The sequence below is a fragment of the Oryctolagus cuniculus genome, chromosome 3 (genome assembly GCF_964237555.1).
Source record: "Oryctolagus cuniculus chromosome 3, mOryCun1.1, whole genome shotgun sequence".
Classification (NCBI taxonomy): domain Eukaryota; kingdom Metazoa; phylum Chordata; class Mammalia; order Lagomorpha; family Leporidae; genus Oryctolagus; species Oryctolagus cuniculus.
The window spans coordinates 131,202,362-131,227,429 of NC_091434.1; the positions used below are offsets into that span (position 1 = coordinate 131,202,362).

The 25,068-nt window shown below is 39.3% G+C and overlaps 1 protein-coding gene across 2 annotated transcripts in view; it reads right to left on the minus strand.

The window, feature by feature from the left end:
• Positions 1-2,633: 2,633 nt before the first annotated feature.
• Positions 2,634-25,068, minus strand: part of IFRD1 (interferon related developmental regulator 1) — a 32,534-nt gene continuing 10,099 nt past the window's right edge. For both annotated transcript variants that reach the window (XM_002712045.5, XM_008258392.4), the window contains exons 5-12: positions 21,289-21,446; positions 19,821-19,871; positions 19,559-19,737; positions 19,359-19,467; positions 11,765-11,899; positions 9,119-9,247; positions 8,619-8,714; positions 2,634-3,504 (exon numbers count right to left, since the gene is read on the minus strand). In XM_002712045.5, the coding sequence (XP_002712091.1) occupies positions 3,415-3,504; positions 8,619-8,714; positions 9,119-9,247; positions 11,765-11,899; positions 19,359-19,467; positions 19,559-19,737; positions 19,821-19,871; positions 21,289-21,446 (947 nt within the window). In that variant the 3' untranslated portion in view covers positions 2,634-3,414. The remainder of the gene's footprint in view (positions 3,505-8,618; positions 8,715-9,118; positions 9,248-11,764; positions 11,900-19,358; positions 19,468-19,558; positions 19,738-19,820; positions 19,872-21,288; positions 21,447-25,068) is intronic.

Genomic DNA, 25,068 nt, shown 5'->3' on the forward strand with positions numbered 1-25,068 from the left:
CAAATTGCTTCAAATGAGCTAGATTAACCAAGAATCAAGCAACAGATCTATCACACAGCATTTTAGTACTTAAAAGTCAAGCATTCTGGGGCTAGCACCGTGGCTCACTTGGTAAATCCTCCACCTGCAGCGCCAGCATCCCATATAGGCACTGGGTTCCAGTCCCGGTTGCTCCTCTTCCAGTCTAGCTCTCTGCTGTGGCCCGGGAGGGCAGTGGAGGATGGCTCAAATGCACCTGCCTGCACCCGCATGGGAGACCAGGAGGAAGCACCTGGCTTCTGGCTTTGGATCGGCGCAGCACATGGGCCATAGCGGCCATTTGGGGGGTAAACCAATGGAGAGAAGACCTTTCTCTCTGTCTCTAACTCTGTCAAATTAAAAAAAAAAAAAAAAAAAAAAAGTCAAGCATTCTTACACATTGAATTCCCAGGAACCCCAGCCTAGCAAATACTCATCAATTTCATGAATAACACCTATATATATATTCAATATGCAGAGTAATGCTTTTGTTCCCTCTTCTTCCCAAACCCTCAAAAAGGGGGCAGAATAAAAATAACAAAGCCAAAAGAATGAAAATAAGAAACCACACCGAAGAGTTTAATAGACGTATTGGGAAGGAGGTGAGAGTGCCTCTAGCCTCAGCAGCACTGTCACTGATGAGTGAGCTGACAGCCATAGAACTCAGGAAGGCTCAGGACTTAGAGGCAGGGAGAAAGCAAGGAATACAGGCAGGTAATTTAATGTTAGCCAGAAATAAAATTCAATAGAAATATTGGGAAATCACATTGAGAAAATGTCCCAGAAATGAAATGATTGAGAAAAAAATGTTCGGTTTAATTCAAGTGTTCCAGAATCTCATGGGCCAAGAACTTTAGCATTCTCCAGGGAGCAGGCATTGAGCATAGCAGTTAACATTCAAACCTGAGTTTGACTTCTGGCTCTGGCTTCTGACACCACCTTCCTGCCAGTGTAGATCCTAGGATGCAGCAGTGACAGCTTAGGTCATTGTGTTTCTGCTACTTACATGGTAGATCTGGATTGGCTTCAGCTCTGGCCATTGCAAGCATTTAGAGTGAACCAGCGATGGCAGCATATGCTCACTCTCAAATGGATTTAAAAAGGTTTCTTTCCCACATTGCCAAGCCCACCAAAGCAGAGTACTGTGCAGTTTTAGAACTCTGGGAACAGATTCCACAAGCAGAAAAAAAAAAAATGCACATCTCAATACTCTGCTGAGAAGAGGACGCTGGATGCCTTCAGAATTCCTAATTCGAATACAACTACTTGTCAATTCATCTTCTTATTCTGAATTTTACTTCCTACCTAGAATTCTGTATAAGCAAAATAACTGACCTCTTATGCACTTATTCCCAAGAAACTACTGAAGGAAATCCTCCACTTTAACAAGGAAATAAACTAACAAATTGTCCAGAAAACATGGGATGCTTTTCAAGAAAACAAATCCTCAACATGATAGTGATGTCTCAGGACAGCAACTGTATACTCAGATCTGAGTAACTAGACTGAAATACAGAATTGTCTAATAAATTGATCTGGGATTATGTGGGAGTGAACATATAAACTCTATCACAGTAATGCAAAGAATTATGTTGACTTAACAAAAGTTAGAAACCTGAAATAACTTACTCATAAAAGCATATTACTTAAAACTTGAAACCAAGGTGCTTGAAAAAACTGAAGGCTGAATGCCACCAGGAATGGGACTGAGGAGCAGCAAAGGATGGAGCAGAAGGCTTTTTTCCTTATCAGTCTTTAAATACTATTAAACTGTTGATGTAACATTCACAAAAAATCATTTTTATCAAAAGTGATTGATTGTAGTTATGTAAGCAGCAGGCTCAGCAGTCGGGACACTGCTTAGGATGCCCACATCTCATAGCAGGGCCTGGGCTTGAGTCCCAGTTCTGCTCCCAATTCCAGCTTCCGGCCAATGCAAACCCTAGGAGGCAGGTTCAAGGGGCTGGGTCCTTGCCATGCATGTGGGAGGCCCGAACTAAATTCCTGGCTCCCAGTTGTTGCAGGCATTTGGGGAACGAACCAGCATAAGATGTGTGATAGCTTTTTCTGTTTCTGTTTCAAATGAATTTTTCTGAAGCATTACAAAAATATATATATACACATATGAAACTATAAAATTAGGGGTACAATACTACTTGCAATCTTTTCCCATTGTTCTAATCTACTTGGAATATAAAGTGACGATACATAAACTCAGGTTTTAAGATTCCAAATCTGTTTTCCACTTCAGGGATGGAACTCGGGAACAAAGATTCCATAAACCAGGCAATGTTTTCATCTAGAGAGTTCTGGAGACCTTCCATCTAGGAGTTGCTGGGGATGTGGGACGGGAGGCAGAGTGGTTTGGAAAAAATTGTGTAATTGTGGGAGCTCACTCTATACCTGCTTCCCCAACCCTCACTGTTTTCCACAGCAAGCCTATCAAAGAAACAAGTCTATAGATCCTAACCTGCATATGTGACTTCTGCTATACAATTTTAATGTAGAGTTCAACATTTAAAATGCTAATACTTAGTTTTCAATTAAAAAAAAAAAAAACCACAAGGGCAAGCAGCAACAATGTTCTGAAAAGTCAGTAACTTGAATCCCAATTATATTGTGCTACATTTTTTTCATTTATTTTAACAGTTTTGAACACATACATAATGTTTTGTCTCCCTTCCTCCCTCCCTGGCTTGGCCATTTTGAATGTTTTACCTCAACACCATAAATAGTGTTTATTTGGTTAGAAAAGAAGCATATTCCATGTGAAAAGGTCTTTATTTCAAAGTCAAAAGCACGAGGTCTCATTCAGCAGGTAAAATCAGGGTCGCTGCTCTCAGAGCGTAAGATCAGCCACCACCTGGCCCACCCGCCGTGGGCTCTGTGGACTCCCAAGCAGGACAAAGGGCTGGTGGCGTCATTCCTTTTGCTGATCCACTGACAAAGTTAACTACTTTACATTTCAAAGTAAAAATACAGCAGCTTCTCCAGAGGAACTAGCTCCCCAAAATTTTTTCTAGAACTCTTATTTAAGATAGTGTATTTGTATATATTATTATCATCAACCTGAATTTTTGACAACCACATGTATAAGAAATGAAACTTTGGCTGATAATTTTTCTTTTCATGAAATCATGTGAAATGTTGTATTTTCGCTCTCTTCATAAATAGATTAGGACCAAACATTACAAACATTTTATTCATATTTACTGATTATATTTACACAGAAGTCAGTGATCAGAACTTACCATAAGCAATATGTATATTAAATTATAATATAACCCCTGCTACAAAAATTATCTAAGTTGACCCAATATAAAAACTGTCTCTAAAGTTTAAATACATTAGAAATAACGAAAGAAAAATAATTTTAAATCTTCAAGTGCTGAAAATCTAGAAGAATTCTCCAACATCTGCTCTCTTATCTCGACATTTGCTTCGAGCTTTTGTTCGAGCTTTAAATGCTGCAGAGTTATATAAATGCTGAAATGAAGAAAGAGAAAATACATGTGGATCAGTTAGACTTAAAATGTTCTTATAAAGTGGGGGCAAAGGATAAAAAAATACATCAAAAAGAAAAAAAATGAATTAATTTGACCCTATAAATATCTTAAATGTTTATAAAACACATCCACACACAGAAATGAAGAAGAAAATTAACACAAAAAGTGAAGTTATTTCATACTAAGAAAATAATTAATCAAACAAGTCAAACATCAAGAAAATTCCAATAAGTAAAAGGGCATCAACATTTAATCTGATGTAGAAAAAGAAATCATAAGTCACGTGAACTATAAAGCCCAACTTTCATGTCAATTGAAATAAAAAAATGATTGGGTGTCATTTTAATACTAATTAAATTAACACATTTAAAAACTATAAGATCCTCTGCTGTCAAATCTGTATAGCTAGCAGTTCCCCTAAGATCTGGAACAAGACAAGGATGTCCACTTTCACTGCTCTTATTCAATGTAGTACTGGAAGTTTTAGCAAAAGCAATTAGGGAGGAAAAAGAGATAAAGAGCATCAAAATTGGAACAGAAGAAGTCAAATTATCCATGTCTCTAGGTGACATGATGCTGTAAATGGAAAAACCTAAACACATCCATGAAAAAAGCTGTTAGTAAAGTTGCAGGTTACAAAATAAACATACCAAAAATAGTAGCTTCTCTGTATGCTAATGATGAGGTCACTAAAAGAGAAATCAAGAAAAAAATCCTATTCACAATAGCCACACACACAAAAAATCAAATATTTGGAATAAATTTAACCGAAGTAAAAGATTTCTACAATGAAAATTATCAAACATTGATGAAAGACATCATCAAACATACAAAAAATGGAATGATATTCCTTGCTCATGGATCAGAAAAATATCATCAAAATGTCTATACCACCTAAAGCAATTTACAGATTCAATGCAATCCCTTCAAAACACCAATAGCATTCTTAACAGAGTTAGAAAAAACAACCCTAAAATTCATATGGAATCACAAAAGACCTCGAATAGCCAAAGTGATTCTGAGCAAGAAAAACCAAGCTAGAGGCATCACGATACCTGATTTCAAAACACACAACAAAGCTACAGTAATTAAAACAGCTTGGTACTAACATAAAAACCAATACATAGATCAATGGAATAGAGAGCCCAGAAATTAATCCACATACATACAGCCAACTGATTTTTTAAAAAGTGCTCAGAACATACAGTGGAGTAATGATAATCTCTTCAACAAATGGTGCTGGCAAAATTCGATGTATTCTGCAGAAGAATGATCCATACCTCTCACCATATACAAAAATCAACTAAAGATGGATCAAAGACCTCCATTTAATACCTGAGACTATGAAACTGCTGGAAGAAAATGGGAGAGACCGGCGCTGCGGCTCACTAGGCTAATCCTCCGCCTAGCGGCGCCGGCACACTGGGTTCTAGTCCCGGTCGGGGCGCCAGATTCTGTCCCGGTTGCCCCTCTTCCAGGCCAGCCCTCTGCTGTGGCCCGGGAGTGCAGTGGAGGATGGCCCAGGTGCTTGGGCCCTGCACCCCATGGGAGACCAGGAAAAGCACCTGGCTCCTGGCTCCTGCCATCGGATCAGCGCGGTGCACCGGCCGCGGTGGCCATTGGAGGGTGAACCAACGGCAAAGGAAGACCTTTCTCTCTGTCTCTCTCTCTCACTGTCCACTCTGCCTGTCAAAAAAAAAAAAAAAAAAAAAAAAAAAAAAAAAAAAAAAAAGGAAGAAAAGCACTCCAACACACTGATGTGGGGGGATGACTTCTTGGCCCATAGCACAGGCAACAGGCAACAAAAGCAAAACTAAACAAATGAGAACTTTCAAACTCAGAAGCTTTTGCACAGAAAGGAAACGATCCAAAGAGTAAAGAGACATCCAACAGAACAGGAAAAAGTATTTGCAAACCACCTGACAGAGGTTTAATATCCCAAATACATCAACAACTTAAAAAACTCAACAACAGAAAAACAACCAATCCAGTTGATTGGCCAACAATACAGGAAAAAAGCTCAGCATCACTAACCATCAGGGAAATGCAATCAAAACCACAATGCGATATCTCCTCATCCCTGTCAGAATGGCTCAAATCTAAAACAGAGAGCAAACACTGGCAAGAAAGTAGAGAAAGGGGAACACTTACACTCTGTTGGTGGGAATGTCAATTAGTGCAGCCACTGTGGAAAACAGTGTGGAGATATCTTTGAAAAAGAGAGTTGCCATATGATCCAGCAATCCCACTACTGGATATATACCAAAAAGACTTGAGCACAATGTATCAGAGATACCTGTACCACCATGTTGACAATGGCCAAAATTTGGAACCAACCAGGGTGTCCTTCATCAGACGAATGGATACAGAAAATATGGTATACATACATACTGGTATATTATTCAGCTATTAAAAAAAGAATGATATTCTACCATTTGCAGCAAAATGGATGAAACTGGAGGACCCATGTAGTGTGAAATAACTGGAACCAGAAAGACAAAAACCACATATTCTCGCTTATATGTAGGAGTTAAAATTAAAAAAAAAAAAAAAGACAAAGAAAAAAACAAAGAAATGTCTATGTATATCACTATTGTTGCAAATACAGTTTTGTAAAACTTTGTTTAGAACGGTCAAATCAGTGGTTAAGAATGCTATAAAATACATATATATGTTATAAAATATATATAAAACATCATAGTTTAAATAATTTGTGATTACTCAACAATTTACTGTATATGGGTGAAATGGACATTTTTCCATTCCATTACTGTTTATAGCCACTGTCTATATTCCCACTAAACTAGAGTCTGTCTGCTTTTTACTTGCTAAACTTCTTATTTGGTAAAGTATTAAATTAAGCCTTTTTACTGTAATGTAATTTTAAAATGTTATCTCAAAAACAAAAGGAAAAAGGTAGGAGGGAAATGGGGGGAGGCAGGAAGGGACGGAAGGAGGAAGGGAATATCAATTATATTCTTAGAACTGTATCTACAAATCACATTGAATCTGTTAAAAACTAAGAATTAAAAGAAAATTTTTTAAAAAAATCTGTATAGTTACATGAATTTATTCATGGCTGGAGACAAGTAAAAATGACAGAATAATTTTAGAAGGTAATCTGACAGTATATATCAAAAATCCTAAATTGACCCTTAATTCCCACACAGATTTCTTCAAAGAAATAACTTTAAAAAGAAATTTATGTACAGACATTAATATTAACTGAAATTTTAACATCAATATTAAGGTTTTAAAATCCTACCATCAATTATTTGGCCTTAAAGCTGATTTTTAATATAAAAGTTATATTAAAATATAAAATAGTTATATTAAAAGTTATATTAAAATACTTCATACCCAGTAGGATTGCTTTAATTAAAAATAAAAAATGGCTAACAAGTATTGGTGAGTGTGTAGAGAAACTGGACCCTGTGCGATAGCAGCTGTGAGCAACAGGTTGGCAGTGCCTCAAAAGGATAAATCATTGCCCTATGGCCCAGTAACTCCAGTCCCAGGTATACACCCCCACAACTGAAAAGACATTCAAACTCAAACTTGCCAATGTTCAGAGCAGCATTATTCACACAATGGCCAAAAGGAAGGAGACAGCAGCCCAGATGCCCATCAGCATAAATAAACAGCATGAATAAACAGAACATGGTATATTCACACAATGGAGTATTATTCAGCCACAAAAAGGATAGTAGCTGAACAGTGGCAACACTATGCTAAGTGAAAAAAGCCAGACAACAAAAGGTCACATGGTGTATAATTCATTTAAATGAACTATCTAGAATAGGTACATCCACAGAGACAGCACATTAGCAGCTGCCAGTGAGCGGCTGGGGTCACGTAGACAGGGAGAGATAGCTAATAAGTACTACAGGGCTTTCTTTTGAGGTGATAAAAATGCTCTGGAACTAACTAGTCAGGAGGGCTACACAGCATCATCATTGTAGCATATGCTGCTATAATGTGTGCCTTAAAATATGGTGTGTGGGCCGGCGCCGCGGCTCACTAGGCTAATCCTCCGCCTTGCGGCGCCGGCACACCGGGTTCTAGTCCTGGTCGGGGCGCCGGATTCTGTCCCAGTTGCCCCTCTTCCAGGCCAGCTCTCTGCTGTGGCCAGGGAGTGCAGTGGAGGATGGCCCAAGTACTTGGGCCCTGCACCCTATGGGAGACCAGGAGAAGCACCTGGCTCCTGCCATCGGATCAGCGCGGTGCACCGGCCGCGGCGGCCATTGGAGGGTGAACCAACGGCAACGGAAGACCTTTCTCTCTGTCTCTCTCTCTCACTATCCACTCTGCCTGTCAAAAACAACAACAACAACAAAAAAATATGGTGTGTGAATCACACCTCAATAATAAAAAACAAGGGCCAGCACTGTGGCATAGTGGGTTAAACCACTTCCAGCAGCCCTGGCATCCCACATGCATGCCGGTTCAAGCCTCTGCTGCTCCACTTCCAATCCAGCTCCCTGCTAATGTGCCTGGGAAAGACAAGTCTGTGGGCCCCTGCACCTATGTGGGAGACCTGAATGAAGCGCCTGACTCCCAACGTCAGCCTGACCAGCCCCAGCTGATGTGGCCATCTGGGAAGTGAACCAGAGGATGGAAGATCTCTCGGTCTGTCTCTCCCTCTATCTCTGTAACTGCCTTTTGAATAAAATAAATAAATCTTTAAAAAATAATAATAGACACATATAATTAAGGATTTATGAAATGTTAAGTGAAAATATTAATTTTTAATTAACCTTACACTCTAAGCAGTTTTCTCATTTGTAAATGAGTGTAAAAGCAAGCTATTATCTGGAACAAAAGAAGCACTTATTCTTAAATATGAAAACTCTATAGAACAGAAGAAAACAAAAATAATTTAATTTAAAATACTAGGACTATGGGTAAAATTTTGTATAAACCTCCTCCTCAAATGTAGTAAAGTTTTTATACCCTTAGTATAGCTATTCTGTATGACACGAAAAACTACAAATCAGCAGATATTGCAAAATACCCATCAACAAAGAAAATCAAAGCTATAGCTCCACTTTCTTTGAAGCATTTAGTTCTATTAAAAACAAAAACAAAACCTACCCTTTCAAAACGAGAAATCTTCATCGTTTTAAGTGTTGCAGCATCAAGCATCACCGGGGGTCCCAGCTCAAACACATTGCGAAGGAATTCATTTGACTTAAATGAATGAAAAAGGTGTTAAGACTCAGTGTAAATATCATTGCTTTTCTTTTTTTTACAACAGAGTGAATCTGATGGGGGTGGGCAGAGTTCTGTGAAACCTACAAATACGAACTCAGGTCACTTATTTTCTTTGTTTCACAGAATGACAGCAGACTCCTTTCTAATGCCTCAAATCCAAGAAAGCTATGTTGAGCTATTGGCTTTCATACAAAGACACCAGTAACATCCCACCACATTTCAGATCTACTCAATTTTACTTTCAAGAATAAATTTGCTGTTCCCTAACATATGGAAGCATTTTGGATATTTAATTAACTTCAAAAGTCAATTAGGTGAACAACATTGAAGAGTGCTCCTGAATTTAAAAGCAACACATAGAAAGCATGTCATTCACTTACCTGCAAGTGATACTGCATCCCAGATCCAAGGATCTCCTTAAAGGTGTCATAGGTGTGCTTTTTTACCCAGCTATCAATATACATGCGTTCAGGACCAAATTTAACAGTTTCTGTTGGAAAATCCCGTTCCTAGACAATGGAAGAACCAAAATCATCACAGGCACTTAAATGTTCCAAGAGACTTATGTTGAGAAACACAGTTTCTAAACAGACATACACATGTTGAAATGTGGTTTAACCTGATAATTCCGCACCTGCAATGTGGACAGACTATACAGGACTATCCTGCATGTCGTACTCAACTTGAAGGCACAACTAAGTATGAATGAATCATCTGGCACAGCACAGTGGGTTCAAACTGCTGCTTTGCAACTTATTGTTCTTTATTCCTTAGGTCCCATTTTTCTTTAAAAAAGGAGATAATTCTGTTGTTTAAAAGCTATTATGGAAGTGAAATAAGAAAAACTTATGGTTGCTGATTTAAGGAGTACATGAATTTCAACAAACTTTTGGTTTTGTTTCTTAAGGTTTATTTGTTCATTTATTTATTTGAAAGACAGAGGGACAGAGATCTGCCATCTGCTGATTCATTCCCCAAACGGCTGCAATAGCCAGATTTGGGCCAGGGAGCTCCATGTGGATCTCCCACATGGTGGCAAGGGTCCAAGTACTAAAGCCATCTTCTGCTGCTTTCCCAGGCGCATTAGCAGGAAGCTGGATCCAAAGTAAGCAAGCTACAGCTAAACCAGCTGTACCACAATGCCAGCTCCTCGAGAAAGGTTTAGGATAAATAATTATCCTTTATGTCAGTTGAGCAACCTTTGTTTAACAGATTCATCAGTGAAGCAAGGCACTCCAAAAAAAAACAAACAACAACAACAACAAAAAAAACAAAAACAAAAAACTAGATTCCCATGGAAAGAAAGAAAAGCTCTGAAGATCCTGTCTGCAATGCACTCAAGCAGCACCTGGAGAACAGCGAGTCCAGTGGAACAGTAGGCAGTGAGATGAATAGAGGCTGGGCAAGGGCTAGGAGGGCGAGATCAGTACAAGAATGGTTTCCACAGGTAGCCGTGTCTGCAGAGTACAGGTACAGGAGGCCTGCTGGATACAATGAAACTTCACTTATGTCTTTCTCACATTAATCAGTGCTGAGCGCTAGGGTTGACCTGTGCTGAGGAGCTCATCTGTCAGCTCCTACTGACCCTTACAATCTACTACTCAGAAAAGAGTCATCAAAACAGGAAACCTGAAATCAGATCTACTCCAGAAAATTAAAAACTTTAAATAGAGGTATAATGTATAGTTACTCGAAGAAAATGGCTTAATGATAATTTCAATTCTTCTTATTCTTGTCTGCTCAAGTTGTGATTGTTTTTAGACTATAAAATTCAGAGTATATATAAAATACGACTGCAATGTAATCAGAATCACATTAACCAAAACATACAGATCCTAGTGAATCTCTAATTTATACGCTAGTGTTGGCTTTTGTAAAAGTAGATTATGGCACCAGTATTCTGACATAGGAGGTCAAACCACTACATATCAGAGTGCAGGTTCAAGTCCCAGCTACTCTACTTCTACTCCAACTCCCTGCTAATGTGTCTGGGAAAGCAGAAGATGGCTCAAGTACTTGGGCCCCTGTTAACCATGTGGGAGACCCTGATGGAATTGCTAGTTCCAGCCTGGCCCAGACCTGTTGGTGCAGCCATTTAAGGCCTGATGGCATGATCCAATGGATTCAAGACCTTTCTCTCTCTCTCTCTCTCTGTGTCTAGCTCTTCTATTCAAATAAATAAGCCTTTTAAAAAGTAAATTAAAATGAGGAAAGTAAAGTACACATGAGAATCACTGGAATATAACAAAACTGGGTGTGCAGAGGGGCCTTAGCTTCTCTCATTTAAATTCCCATTCTAAATTTTCACACACACATCACACTGAATGACACTCTGAAGATACGCAGATCCTTAACAGAAATATCCTATCAGAGAGAAAAGGTTTCAGAAATATACCATTTAAATCCAAGAATTACTTCCTGCCTGGCTAATGGAAAAACATTATTAAGAAGACTCCAGTGTTCTCCAATGAGACTGCCCTTATCCTATAGCTCCTTTTAACCAAGCATTCTAATACCTGAAGGTTTCTGAATCAATTTACTTGCCATACAGACTGAAGCAGGTGAGAGGACTAAAGAACAAAATCAAGTGTCAGATGGTGGTTTTAAGTGTCCCTGGTAAAATGCTGGGTTGTGATTTTTAGTTCCTGGCCTTCCTTCAGACATCATAAGGTCCTTGCTTAAAGGCAAAGTTAAGTTAGAAACTGAGTTTATTATATTTATTAAAAAAATTGTATGCAAGTATGTACTGGTGTGTCACACAGCATCGCTTAAATAATGTCAGGTGTATCAAGATGAAATACATTTCTACCACCATGGTTTTTTAAAGAAAAATAATTAGTTTTATACATCAGCATAAAGTTCCCTTTGTTTAAAAAAAAGAAAAAAGAAGTAGCCTGCACGTCTGCTGTTGAAGACCTGGGTCTCAAAATGAAGAAATTCTTTTGATCAAAGGGAAAATCCAATCAACAAAACGACCCATCTGCCAAAAAGCAGCCAGAGCTATTAAGAGCATTTTAGCAGCTTACCTCCACAGCCCTCAGGACATCTCGGAAAACTGATCGCTGCTTCCTCTTGTCCACCTTGGCTCGGTGTTTATTTCCATCTGTGGCCAAAGCCCTAAGCATCTGAGTCAAAGACTCCATGTCCTCATAAAAAAAGTCCTGGTCAAGAAAAACAGTTTTGTCTTGAGAATTTTTTAATGTCTAATCCCTTCTAGAGCTAGAACTGTATAGAGCATCACAAATCTTTAAGCTGTTCAGAGGCTTTGGCATGCATAAACACATTTATATTACTGTGTGTAAAAATTAAATGCAGAAATGCTGACTACACAATGATACGCAAGACAATTAACATTCCCTTTCTAAGTTTATCCAGATGCAGTCAACAAATACTACTTGTGCTCCCACTGCATAAAAGAGTTTCAAAGAATTTCATGGAAAAACAGATACATGTTTACTGATAAAGCTTTGACCCTCTGGCTCTCTAATCCCAAATCACACATTCCCAGAATTCCAATTACTCTTATTCTGAAGGTTCAAGGTTATCATTAATGCTGTTGAAAGCACTGAGTTTCTAATTTACTGCTATATTTCAAATAAGCAATATAGCATTTAAATCAGACATACAGCCCAGGTGATTAACTCCAGATGCTTTTATTCCTTTTAGGGGAAAGCTACAAAATGTATTACTATTTGCTAAGGATAAAGGGCTTTTTTTTTTTTTTTTTTTTTTTTTTTTGACAGGCAGAGTGGACAGTGAGAGAGAGAGACAGAGAGAAAGGTCTTCCTTTGCCGTTGGTTCACCCTCCAATGGCCGCCGCGCTGATCCGATGGCAAGAGCCAGGAGTCAGGTGCTTTTCCTGGTCTCCCATGGGGTGCAGGGCCCAAGCACCTGGGCCATCCTCCACTGCACTCCCTGGCCACAGCAGAGAGCTGGCCTGGAAGAGGGGCAACCGGGACAGAATCCGGCGCCCCGACCGGGACTAGAACCCGGTGTGCCGGTGCTGCTAGGTGGAGGATTAGCCTAGTGAGCCGCGGCGCCGGCCCGATAAAGGGCTTTTTTGTCACAGTTACTACGGCTGTACATTTCAAGGACTCTATCTGGGGTGTTCTTATTCCCTAACTACATTTTGCAATCACATTAAAACCTAAAAGATGATTGAAATTTATTTATTTGGGGCCCAGTGCTGTGGTGCAGAAGGCTATGCCTCTGCCTGCTGCACCGGCATCCTATCCGGCCACCAGTTATGTCCCAGTTGCTCCTCTTCCAATCTAACTCTCTGCTGATGGCCTGGAAAAGCAGTGGAAGATGACACAAGCACATGGGCCCCTGTACCCATGAGGAAAACCAGAGGAAGCTCACTTCTCCTGGCTTCAGATCAGCTCAGCTCCAGCTGTTGCAACCATCTGGGGAGTGAACTAGCAGATGGAAAAATCTCTCTGGGGCCCGCACTGTGGCATAGCAGGTAAGGCCGCCTCCCAAAGTACTGGCATTGCACATAGGTGCTGGTTAGAGTCCCAGTTGCTCTGCTTCCGATCCAGCTCTCTGTTATGGTCTGGGAAAGCAGAGGATGGCCCAAGTCCTTGGACCCCTGCATCCACGTGGGAGACCTGGAAGAAGCTCCTGACTCCTGGCTTTGGATCGGCGCAGCTCCAGCCGTTGCAGCCAATTGGGGAGTGAACCAGCAAATGGAAGATCTCTCTCTCTCTCTGCCTCTCCTCCTCTCTCTGCATAACTCTGACTTTATTTAAAAAAAAAAAAAAAAAAAAAAAAGGCAGAAGAAGAAGAAAATCTCTGTCTCCTAACTCTGCCTCTCAAATAAATAAATAATTAAAAAAAACTTATTTAGTTAACCAAAACTAGAGTACAAAATGAGCAATCTTCAATTCTAGTTACTCATATATGTTTAGCATTTTTTACATTACATGTAGTAATCATTTGACTTATTCTATTTAAAAAAAAAGCAGCTCTTATTCTACGCATTCTTCAAATTGTGTATATATTTAATCTCAAAAAGTATAAATGTGATTTCTTTGGATGTCTAAAGTGAAAAAACTACACTGGCGAAAATAAGCTTGAAATAAATGTGATAAATATTTCAGTTATTAAGTACACAGATATTATCACATCATCAGTATTTCAGATTGTACATTAACTGTTCCAGAAAATATTTTCTCAAATGTTCTAATTCAGTCTCTTACATCTGAGTTAGAGGCAAGACCCAGTAATAAGATACAATGTAGATATTAAAATAGACCAAAGTTCTGTTGATCTCCATATTTAAATTTGAATACATTTCATTCTAACATAATAGGATGGAAATAGTATTCTTTGTAAGAAACCTGTAGAGATTGGCCAGCGCCGCAGCTCACTTGGCTAATCCTCCGCCTGCGGCGCTGGCACTCCAGGTTCTAGTCCCAGTTGGGGCACCGGATTTTGTCCCGGTGTCTCTTCCAGTCCAGCTCTCTGCTGTGGCCTGGGAAGGCAGTGGAGGATGGCCCAAGTGCTTGGGACCTGCACCCGCATAGGAGACCAGGAGAAGCACCTGGCTCCTAGCTTCGGATCGGCACAGCACACCGGCCATAGCAGCCATTTGGGGGGTGAACCAACGGAAGGAAGACCTTTTTCTCTGTCTCTCTCTCTCACTGCCTATATCTGCCTGTCAAAAAAAAAAAAAAATTAAAAAAAAAAGAAACCTGTAGGGACAGCCATGTGGCCTAGCAGTTAAGAAGCAGCTTGGGATGTCCACGTCTCACATCACTGTGCCTGGGTTCCAGCCCTGGCTCTGCTCCCAATTTCAGCAGGTGACGGTTCAAGTAGATGGGTCCCTGCCACCCACAAGGGAGATCTGGATTACATTCCCAGCTCTCGGTGTCAGCCAAGCCAAGACTTGGCCAATGTGGGCATCTGTGGAATGAGCCCACGGATGGGAACTATGTGTGTCTGTTTCTCTGCCTTTCAAATAGAAACAAGTAATTTTAAAAAAGAAGAAAAGAAACAAGTACACTGGAGGGACTGGCAACTTCTCATTTTATTGGCTGCCTCTTTTTTTTTTTACAGTAGGCTCAAAAAAAGACATAGGAAAAAAATTTTAAATCTATATAGAAGAATAAATTAAAACTTAAGAAAATGCCACATTATCTTAATTTCTTATAAGAAATGAGAATCACTGCTAATGATTCTCAACTGGGAATGATCCTGCCATAAAGGGGACATGTGGCCTTGTCTGGAGACATTGTTGGCTGCCACAAAAATGTGGGAGGGAGTTGCTGTTGGCACGTGGTGGGCAGAGGCCAGAGATGCAGCTAAACATCTTACAGTGCACAGGACAGCCTCCAGCCTCCTCAACAACAAAAAAAACTATCCATTTGAAAATATCAACAGTGCCAGGGTAGAAAAACTCCAATATAATATGATTTTAGCAATGGTAAAATTTAATCTAGTTTATTCAATATAGTTTATAGTTTATAGTTTATTGAACCTCTGAGTTCAATAAAGGACCAAAACCTGTAAAAATAAGTTAACAGTTTTAAGAAATCATTTCCATAAAGTGCTTGGGCATTATAAAAAACAAAAGAAAGAAAATGTTATACATAACAAAAATCGTCCATAAACAGCATGCACAAACCTATCTATTGGAGTTTAGGATACCTTTATAATAAAGCTGTATAATCTGGGACAAATAAAATATGAGCCTCCAGAGATACCAATAAGTTCTTAATTCTTAACAATAATGAAAAAAATAATAATACAATCATTATTACTTAACAGGATCAACAGTCCTGGATTATATTCTCAAATCTACTACCGGTTACATTAAGTTTTAGAAATGATGAATGTTTTAATCACATGATGAGTGTAAGGATTAAATAAGATGGCAATTATAAGCCGCCCAACAAATTCCAAAGCATGAATGATTATATTAATATTCTTGATTTGGAGGGATCCGTATAGAATTTATATCCTTCAAATATCTGTGCAATTACACCCATAGAGGCAATACAGTGTCATTAAAAAAAAAAAAAAAAAGTTTTGCATTCAGAAGACCTAGGTTTGAAGCACAAGCATTTCCCTGATTAGGTCCATAAAACCTTGGGCATAATGATTACATTAGCAACCTACATCTCAGTTTCCTCATGTAAAATGGAAACAGCTAATACTAATTCATCTCCAGGTTACTTTATTATAAGGATTAAATGAAATGTTAAAAATAAAACATAGCCGGCGCCGCAGCTCAATAGGCTAATCCTCCGCCTACGGCGCCGGCACCCTGGGTTCAAGTCCCGGTCAGGGCGCCAGATTCTGTCCCGGTTGCCCCTCTTCTAGGCCAGCTCTCTGCTGTGGCCAGGAGTGCAGTGGAGGATGGCCCAAGTGCACCCAGGATGGCTCTGTACCGGCATGGGAGACCAGGAGGTAGCACCTGGCTCCTGGCTTCCGATCAGCGCGGTGTGCCAGCAGCAGCACACCGGCCGCGGCAGCCATTGGACGGTGAACCAACAGCAAAAAGGAAGACCTTTCTCTCTCTCTCTCTCACTGTCCACTCTGCCTGTAAAAAAAAAAAAAAAAAAAAAAAAAAAAAAAAAAAAAAAAAACCACAGTATATATACATCCATTAAGTTATTGTTAGGACATAGCCTGTTTGAATCTAATACAATAAAAACATGACAAACTGGTCAGCTGAAGGTAATAACAACTATAATGAATCAAAAGCTCAATGGAATTAGGATGAAATGAAACCACAGGAAACTTCTGGGAGTGTAGGCCAATGGGGTGAGAGACAAAGTCACAAGATATTAGTATATAGATAGCACTGGGCCACTGGTTATAAACAAAATGAAATAAACTGTGCCCTGGAGATCTAAGTATTAAGAAATAGAGGAGTATGAAGTCTAACATTAAAACTGAATTTGATTCCTCTCTGACTCACTGCAAAATACTGACAAATATCTCTAGAATGGGTTCATTTTTTTTAAACTTTTATTTAATGAATATAGATTTCCAAAGTACAGCTTATGGATTACATTGGCTCCCCCCACCCCGCCAATGACTTCCCTCCCACCCGCAACCCTCCCCTTTCCCGCTCTCTCTCCCCTTCCATTCTTATCAAGATTCATTTTCAATTTTCTTTATATACAGAAGATCAGTTTAGTATACATTAAGTAAAGATTTCAACAGTTTGCACAGAATGGGTTCATTTGACCCTATTCAAACACAAAGACTCTTTCTTTTCCCTGCTAATCAAAACAGACTACTTTTGTCCAGGTACGGAGACAGTTTCGCAGGCAGTTATCCTATAAGCAAAAGTAGGAAACAAAAGGAATGTTATCATGCCCCTTCTGAATCTAAGTGATTTTAGATTTACTGCCAAGGAGTGTGTTAAGTCTTTGGATTCCTTGGAGAATGGGGGAATATACCGTATTTTGGTAAATTTTCCTGAGTCACTATTGGACTAGCAAGTAATTGGCCTCAAAGAGCTATAAATCTGCCCACCAAATAGTCGCTGCCTTATTTTAAGTTACCCCAGAGCCCCTGAAAGGCCACTAGGAAACTCATATTGGAGGGGGAAAAGGCAATACTCAATTCTGTCAACACTTAGCAGTCACAGCTACTACTTGTACCACATTCATCACACATGCTCAACAATTCTATGAGGCAGTCACTATTACTGTCATCATTGTAAAGACAAGGACACTGAGGCACAAGGAAGTTGCCCAACACTGTCCAACTCCTAAGGGTAGAAGAGAGCTCTGAACCTAGGCAGCATGGCTTCTGAGTCCACTCTAATGCAGCAGGTTGTATGGCAAATACACACAGTAAGCCAGGAAACTCTCACAAAGGGTTAATAATTCTTAATTTCAACTTTGAACAGTTATCATTAATATTTAACCAACTCATTCTTTAAAATCCAACCTTCAAGTCAGCTCTTCAAAAATTTTTTCTAAGTCTTGCAGGCAGAATTCTTCACACTGCTAATTTCCAGGTTAAAAATGTCATGAAATAATCACAACAGCAAAAGGCTTTAAATAATTCAATGTCACCCATTTGCTACTAGAACTCTACTGTAAATTTTGCTAAGTATTTTATCAATAGCTTCACTAAACTGATTTTAATACCCTGTAACTACCACCACCACATATGCAAAACACTTATTTAAGTCAAATTAAAAACGTTTAGATGAGTCTTCTTGGCTATCCAATATAATTTACTAAATCACAGAACACAAGATCCATGGGCAATAACATGCAATGTTCAATGTAAACAAATTCAACATGTACAATTTAAATTGCATTATTACGTTACTTTTAAGATGCATTTCAAAGGAAAAATATGAAACTGCTGTTCTCAGCCAGTAGAGGAAACAAGATTAAAAAATTAGCACATCTGGTTTCTGTGCCTGAAGTTGAGGAACCATTAACCAACTCAATAAAATTAAATTGATTACTAAATGAGTTCAATTTCTCACATAAAGACAATCATTATAGACTGCATTAACTGATTTTCCATTCTTACCGATTATCCTTCCAAAAGAATGGGGATGGGGGCAGGGAGGCTGGACATAGACACTTCACATATATATACATTTTAAGAGTCTAAACCTTTGTAAAATGCAAGCAGCCTAGAATGGAATGCAAAGGACTAAATACAGGAGGTAAACCAGAACACTGCCTTAACCTTATCTGGAAGTATTCATTGTTATATAACTTCAGTAAATGCAAAAAACTTTTGTTATGGAAGTATATTCTCCTTCGGTTAGAAGGCATCTAGTAAGCAACCCAATTCTATCTCCTATTCAGTTATTCATTTCCCATATATTTGGGTTTCTTCACTGAATCCTCAGTGTCGGGGCACTACAAGTTGCTGTGAAATTCTAAATATCAGCATCCTATCCAGATAATGTATCCAAAAACAAATTCCCCCTTATCTGAGGCAATCCTTTCTTTCTGCAACTGTCAGCCTAGGGAACACACAGTAAGGTTGCCAAGTGCCCCAGAGACTGATGGAGAAAAGGGCTTTCCTGGAATACAAGGCATGCAGTGCTAAACCTAGAACAGTATGAAGCAACCTGGAGCAGTTGATTCAACTATCACAAACTCAATACCTTGGAAAGCCAGGCCATGGCATCATCTACAAGCTACAAAGCACCTGCCCCATTCTAAAGGACAATGTTTATTGCCATCTTTGATGTAGAGAAGTTCTGAACTTGTCTCATCCCAAAGCTATACTGGCTTAATATTTCATCCATTTGTCTGACACTTATCATAAAATACCACATGCCTGAATTACCGTAATGTGTCAGGTGTCATAAATCCAAGCAGTTTCAGACAGCTGAATTAACAGGATCCCTAAACTTCAGTTCTATAGACAGCAATAGTCAAGTATTAACATTACATTTATAATTAACTAATAATAATCAATTGAACGACACTCAAATATTTCTCCACCAACCTACTGGTTTATGCTCTCAGGAGGCCTGTATCAAAACTGCCAAGAAGTAGGGCAATCAATCACAGGTTCTCTGGCTGTGCTCTAAAGTTATGATCCAGTTTTTCACTGAGAAGGTAATGATGGAAGAATGGTCCCTGTGACACCAACTTTCTCCTCTGCCAATTATGTACTTACACTCTCAATCCCTCTGGCCAACTCAAAAAGAAGTGCCAAAGATTCACCAGCAGCTATTCTCATGTTTACATCATCACAAGAGAGGAGGCTTGGAAGTTTATGAAAATGCCTAGAAAAGAGTCAGTCGTTACTATATGAATGCAAACCAATTAGCCCAGCTAACCACAGCTTTTATAAAATGTGAAACTGAAGATACATACATTTCAAGCTTTTTCTTAACCTCGCTGATTGGGCATATGGTCAGTAACAATGTCCAGGCAAGCAGCGAGCTGATATGAAGCACTGTGCTAGGGGTGCTGCAGAGAACATTAGTGTCTTTCTCTTTGATATAGGACTTGGTGAAGATACTTTCCAAACATTCTAGAGTTGAATACAGCTCCTAATGCATAAGAATATGAAGTAAGACAATCATCCTAAATCAGAAACAACAACAGATAACTGGCATCAAAGGTCTCTACTTACAGTAATGTCATCTGTGGCAATAAAACAGCAAACACCAAAGCAAGTCGCACACTGAAAAAAAAAAATCACAGAACACATACAGACATTACTGTTTGCAATTTTATTTCTTATTAATTCTAAATCTTCCTGCCTTTATAACTGAATATGAAGATTTTCCTATCTACATAGCTGTATTAGGGCCCAAGTACAGAATTTAGCAGGGCAGAGTAGTCAATTTCAACTCCACCTGTGCTACAAAACTCACAACATAACTTTAGGAAAATGATTCTGTTCTTCTCAGGTCTCAAAACTAAAGGGAGAAATGCATACAAATTAAGTACCTAATTCCTAAATTATTTCAAATTACTGAATGATTTTTTTCTTAATCTATATAAAAAGCATTCTGAAAGGGTAAATTAACTATTCCCTGTTTGCTTTTGTATATAGTAGCAGTGCCTATCAGGTCATTTCAAACTTCAATTCAATGAAACAAACATTTGAGAGGAAGAAGCTCACTCACTCTTTGCAAAATAAATCATCTTTAGATCTTTAAAACATACTAAGATTTCTTTGATTTTTAAGATTTTAAAACTATATTTACTGGATTTCATAAAGACTATTATGAAAATTTTTAAAAGAAAGTGGCTTCAAAAAGCAAGCAAATAGAAGCAAAATCTCATAAAATTTAAATTACTATAAAATAAAAAATGTACAAAACAATTAGAATCTGAAAGCTTTCTCAAATCCCAAAACTAGATAAGTATTTCACAAGTCAGTTTAGCTATCTCCCTAAATCTACTCATGTAAAAACAGCATTCAACATTTTCATAAGGACTTACAGGCCACAGAAGCAAAAATAAAAATAAGCAAACAAGAAAAAATAACATCCAAATAACCATTAAGAACCTAGGTCCTTTCTTTAAGTTCTAAGCAAAATTATTCTATATAATCATCTTCCATAACCCCATGAAATATTTTATATCAGTATATGATCTTCAATTATGTAAAAGTTTGCTCCATAATGGAATGCATTTCTAAATTTTCATTTACTTATTTTCATTTTTTTATTCCAAAGACAGAGAGAAAGAGAGTGATCTTCTATTTCTATATTCCCCAAATGACCACAACAGCCAAGGCTTGGTTAGGCTGAAGCCAAGAGCCTGGAACTCTGTCCAAGTTTTCCTTAAGGGTGTCAGGGACTCAAGTACCTGAGTCATCATTTGCTATCTCCCAAGACACACATTAGCAGGAAGAGGGACCAGAAGCAAAGTAGGCAGAACTCAAACCTGGCACTCTGATATGGGATATGGGTGTCCCAACTGCTGATTTAAGCTACTGCTTCAAAATGCCCTCCCCCAGAAAATTTAGGAAAACAACTATCATAGTAAGTTTACTTACTAAAAGACAAATGAGAATAAAATATCAGCAAAAACCTATGTGGCTGGATGATAGACCTAGATAAATCTGTAAATTTAAGTCTTATACTTACAGTTTGTCTTGCCTGGATACTAGCTGTCCCATCACAAATTATTTTCTTTAGGATTGGTCCAAGAGTTTTTAAAATCTCTTCACTTTCAATTCCAGGGCCCAGCTGAATACAAAGAACAGATGCTAATGCTGCAGCTGCACGTTGCTCGTCACTCTTCCCTACAAAAAATGACAAGATGCAACCACGATGAATTATTTTCAGTAAACTGGTTGAGACAGAAATTTCCCAATTTTTTTCAATTATAAAACAGCATCTACCAAACCCTAATTATGCAATGGGTTTTGACATAATCTACAAATTAGTGAAGTTAAAAGTGCAACTTTTTAAAAATTGTATTTATTTGAAAGAGACAGGTAGAGAGAGATATCTTCCATCCACTGGTTCACTCCCCAAATGACCTCAATGCCCATAGCCAACCTGATTCAAAGCCAGAAGCTTCTTCTGGGTCTCCCACATAGATGCAGGGGCCCAAGCACTTGTGCAATCTCTTGCTGCTTTCCCAGACACATAAGCAGGGAGCTGAAGTGGAAGTGGAGCAGCCAGGACTTAAATTGATGCCCATATGGGATGCCGTCACTGCAGACCATGGTTTTAAGCAGCGCCAGTCCCAAGAAGCGCAATTTTAGAAAGAGATCTCACTCAAATCCTAGATGACTTACTAGCCGAGATCCTCAGTTAAGCACCTTTATTCTCTAAACAGATTTCCTCATCTGTAGGGTAGACTAATCTCTATGGATGGGAGTACTGCAATGTTTCAACAAAATACAAGGGTACTTCAAAAAGCTTATAGAAAAATTATATTTATTTTAAGTGTGAGCTTATTTTGGTGCAAATACAGATATTCCACATTATGAAAAATAAATTTTGCATCAAAATAAACTCATATTTTAATTCTATTTTTCCATGAATGTTTTGAAGTACCCTTGTGTTTCATTTTGATTTCTGTGTTCCAACTTCTTAATGTCCTCATACAAATAGTGCTCAGGTAGCCCTTCAATGAATTTTCACAAGCATTTCAGATGTACATAGCCCAGGAGGTAATCCTTCACAGCTTCCCTCTTAATAAGGGACTAAAAATTAAGGATTATTTTCAAACTGAAAATACACCTGTATAAATTAACCTTTTTGAGACTTGTATACACCAAAGGGTTTGGGCAAACATAACCTAAATCGTTATCTGATAAACTAAAAATTTACAAAACATGCAGACTTCAATGGAATTTTTAAAGGTCACCTTGTCTAACTGCCATTAAGGGAGACTGCTTTACTGTAAAACATCTTCTAAAAAGTCACTGTAGGGCTGGGCATTTTATTTTTTGTTTTGTTTTGTTTTTTGCTTTCTTTTGTTTTTAAAGATTTATCTACTTATTTGAGAGGCAGAGTTAGAGAGAGAGAGACAGAGAGAGATATTCCATCTATGGTTCACTCCCAAAATGGACACAGCAGCCAGAGCTGGGCCAATCCAAAGCCAGGAGCCAGCAGCTAGGAGCCTCCTTCAGGTCTCCCACAAAAGTAAAAGGGCCACTGCTCTCCCAGGCCATCAGCAGACAACTGGATCAGAAGAGGAGCAGCCAGGACATGAACCAGTGCCCATATCGAATGCTGGCACTGCAGTGGAGGCTTAATCTACTACACCACAGCGCCAGCTCCAAGGGTGGGCATTTTGGTGCAGCAGTTAGGATGCTGTCTGGAATATTCACATCCCTGAGTGCCTGATTAAGAGTCCCAAATCCAGTCCTAGTCCCAGATCCAATTCCTGCTCCCTGTTAGTGCCCACCCCCAACCACTGTGCACATATTTGGGGATTGAACAGACAGATGGGAGATCTCTAGCTAGTCTTCTCTTTCAAATAAAAGAATTTATTTATTTATTTATTTGAAACGCAGAGTTCCAGAGAGAAAAGGAAAGACAAAGAAAGAGATCTTCCATCTGCTGGCTCTCTCTCCAGATGGCCTCAACAACCAGGACTGGGTCAGGCCAAAGCCAGGAACCAGGAGCTTCATCTGGGTCTCCCACATGGATGCAGGAGCCAAAGGACTTGGGCCATTTTCCACTGCTTTCCAAGGCAAATTAGCAGTCAGCTAGATTGGAAGGGGAGCAGCTGAGACTCAAACCAGTGCCCATTAGGGGATGCTGGCACTGCAGGCTGTGGCTTAATCCACTGTGCCACAGCACTGGCCCCCCACATAAAATAATTTTAAAAGCCACTGTGGTACCTAAAAAATTTAGCTCTGCTGAGGCCGGCGCCGCGGCTCACTAGGCTAATCCTCCGCCTAGCGGCGCCGGCACACCGGGTTCTAGTCCCGGTCGGGGCGCCGGATTCTGTCCCGGTTGCCCCTCTTCCAGGCCAGCCCTCTGCTGTGGCCAGGGAGTGCAGTGGAGGATGGCCCAGGTGCTTGGGCCCTGCACCCCATGGGAGACCAGGAAAAGCACCAGGCTCCTGGCTCCTGCCATCGGATCAGCGCGGTGCGCCGGCCGCAGCGCGCCAGCCGCGGCGGCCATTGGAGGGTGAACCAACGGCAAAAGGAAGACCTTTCTCTCTGTCTCTCTCTCTCTCACTGTCCACTCTGCCTGTCAAAAAAAAAAAAAAAAAAAATTTAGCTCTGCTATAAACTTCGACCCATCTCATTTCTCTGAAGCCCTCACTTGTTCTGTACAAAGAGAGGGGTAGGTTTGACCAAGGGTTTCAGTCATAACAAAGTTTCCATCCACATTGAGGAAAAATGAGAAAAACAAGCATATAAAGTTCATTCAATTTAAAGAACCAAGCATGCTTCCACATCTTTGGTGCTAAAGATATTTTCTTAATAATGATGATAGTACAAAGTAATGATTTTCATAACATCCTACTGAAAAATTAAGAAAACTGGCAGATGTGTATCCTCTTAAGTTTCTTAGTTCCTAAAACTGAAAAGTTGGGTAACACTATATTTTATCTTTAAGGTCTCTCTTTATTCTTTAAAGCTCTAGCATTATAACAACAGGGAATTCTAGAATCTCCACTACAAAATGTAGCATTCAAATATTCCAAGGGCCATCCTGAAAATGGAGTCACAGGTACAGTCAGTGTTTCCAATAACTGCAAGGGAAAATGAGTGAGGTGATTACAAAACTCCCAACTTTAGAAAAGTTAAGTAGCATGGCTTTTTTAAAAATTTTTTTAAAAAGATTTTACTTATTTATTTGAGAGGTACAGCTACAGAGAGTGAGAGGAAGAGACAGAGAGAAAGGTCTTCCCTCCGCTGGTTCACTCCCCAAATGGCCTTAGGGGCTGGAGCTGCACCGATCAGGAGCCAGGAGCTTCCTCCCAATCTCCCATGCAGGCACAGGGGCCCAAGCGTTTGGGCCATCTTCCACCACCTTCCCAGGCCACAGCAGAGAGCCAGACTGGAAGAGGAGCAGCCAGGACTAGAACCAGCACTCACATGGGATGCTGGCAAAACAGACGGAGGATTAACCTACTGTGCCATGGCACTGGCCCCAGCTTTTTAAATAATAGTTTATACTGACGTCCAAGATACACTTAAAGCTTGGTTCATATAAGAAGAGAAAGGCAGATGCCTTTTCTGATAGAAAAAGAGATGATAAGTCACCCCAATTCTTCCCAGTTTCAACCTGTTGCTACATAAACACAGTTTCTGCTGAGTCTCACTCTAAGTTACAACAACCATAGTATATTCCTTGACTGTTACAGAGTCATAAAAAACATATTAGTGTTACAGTACCATTAACAAATGTGACTACAAAGAAGGCAGTAAATAACTTATTAGTTGTGTAACT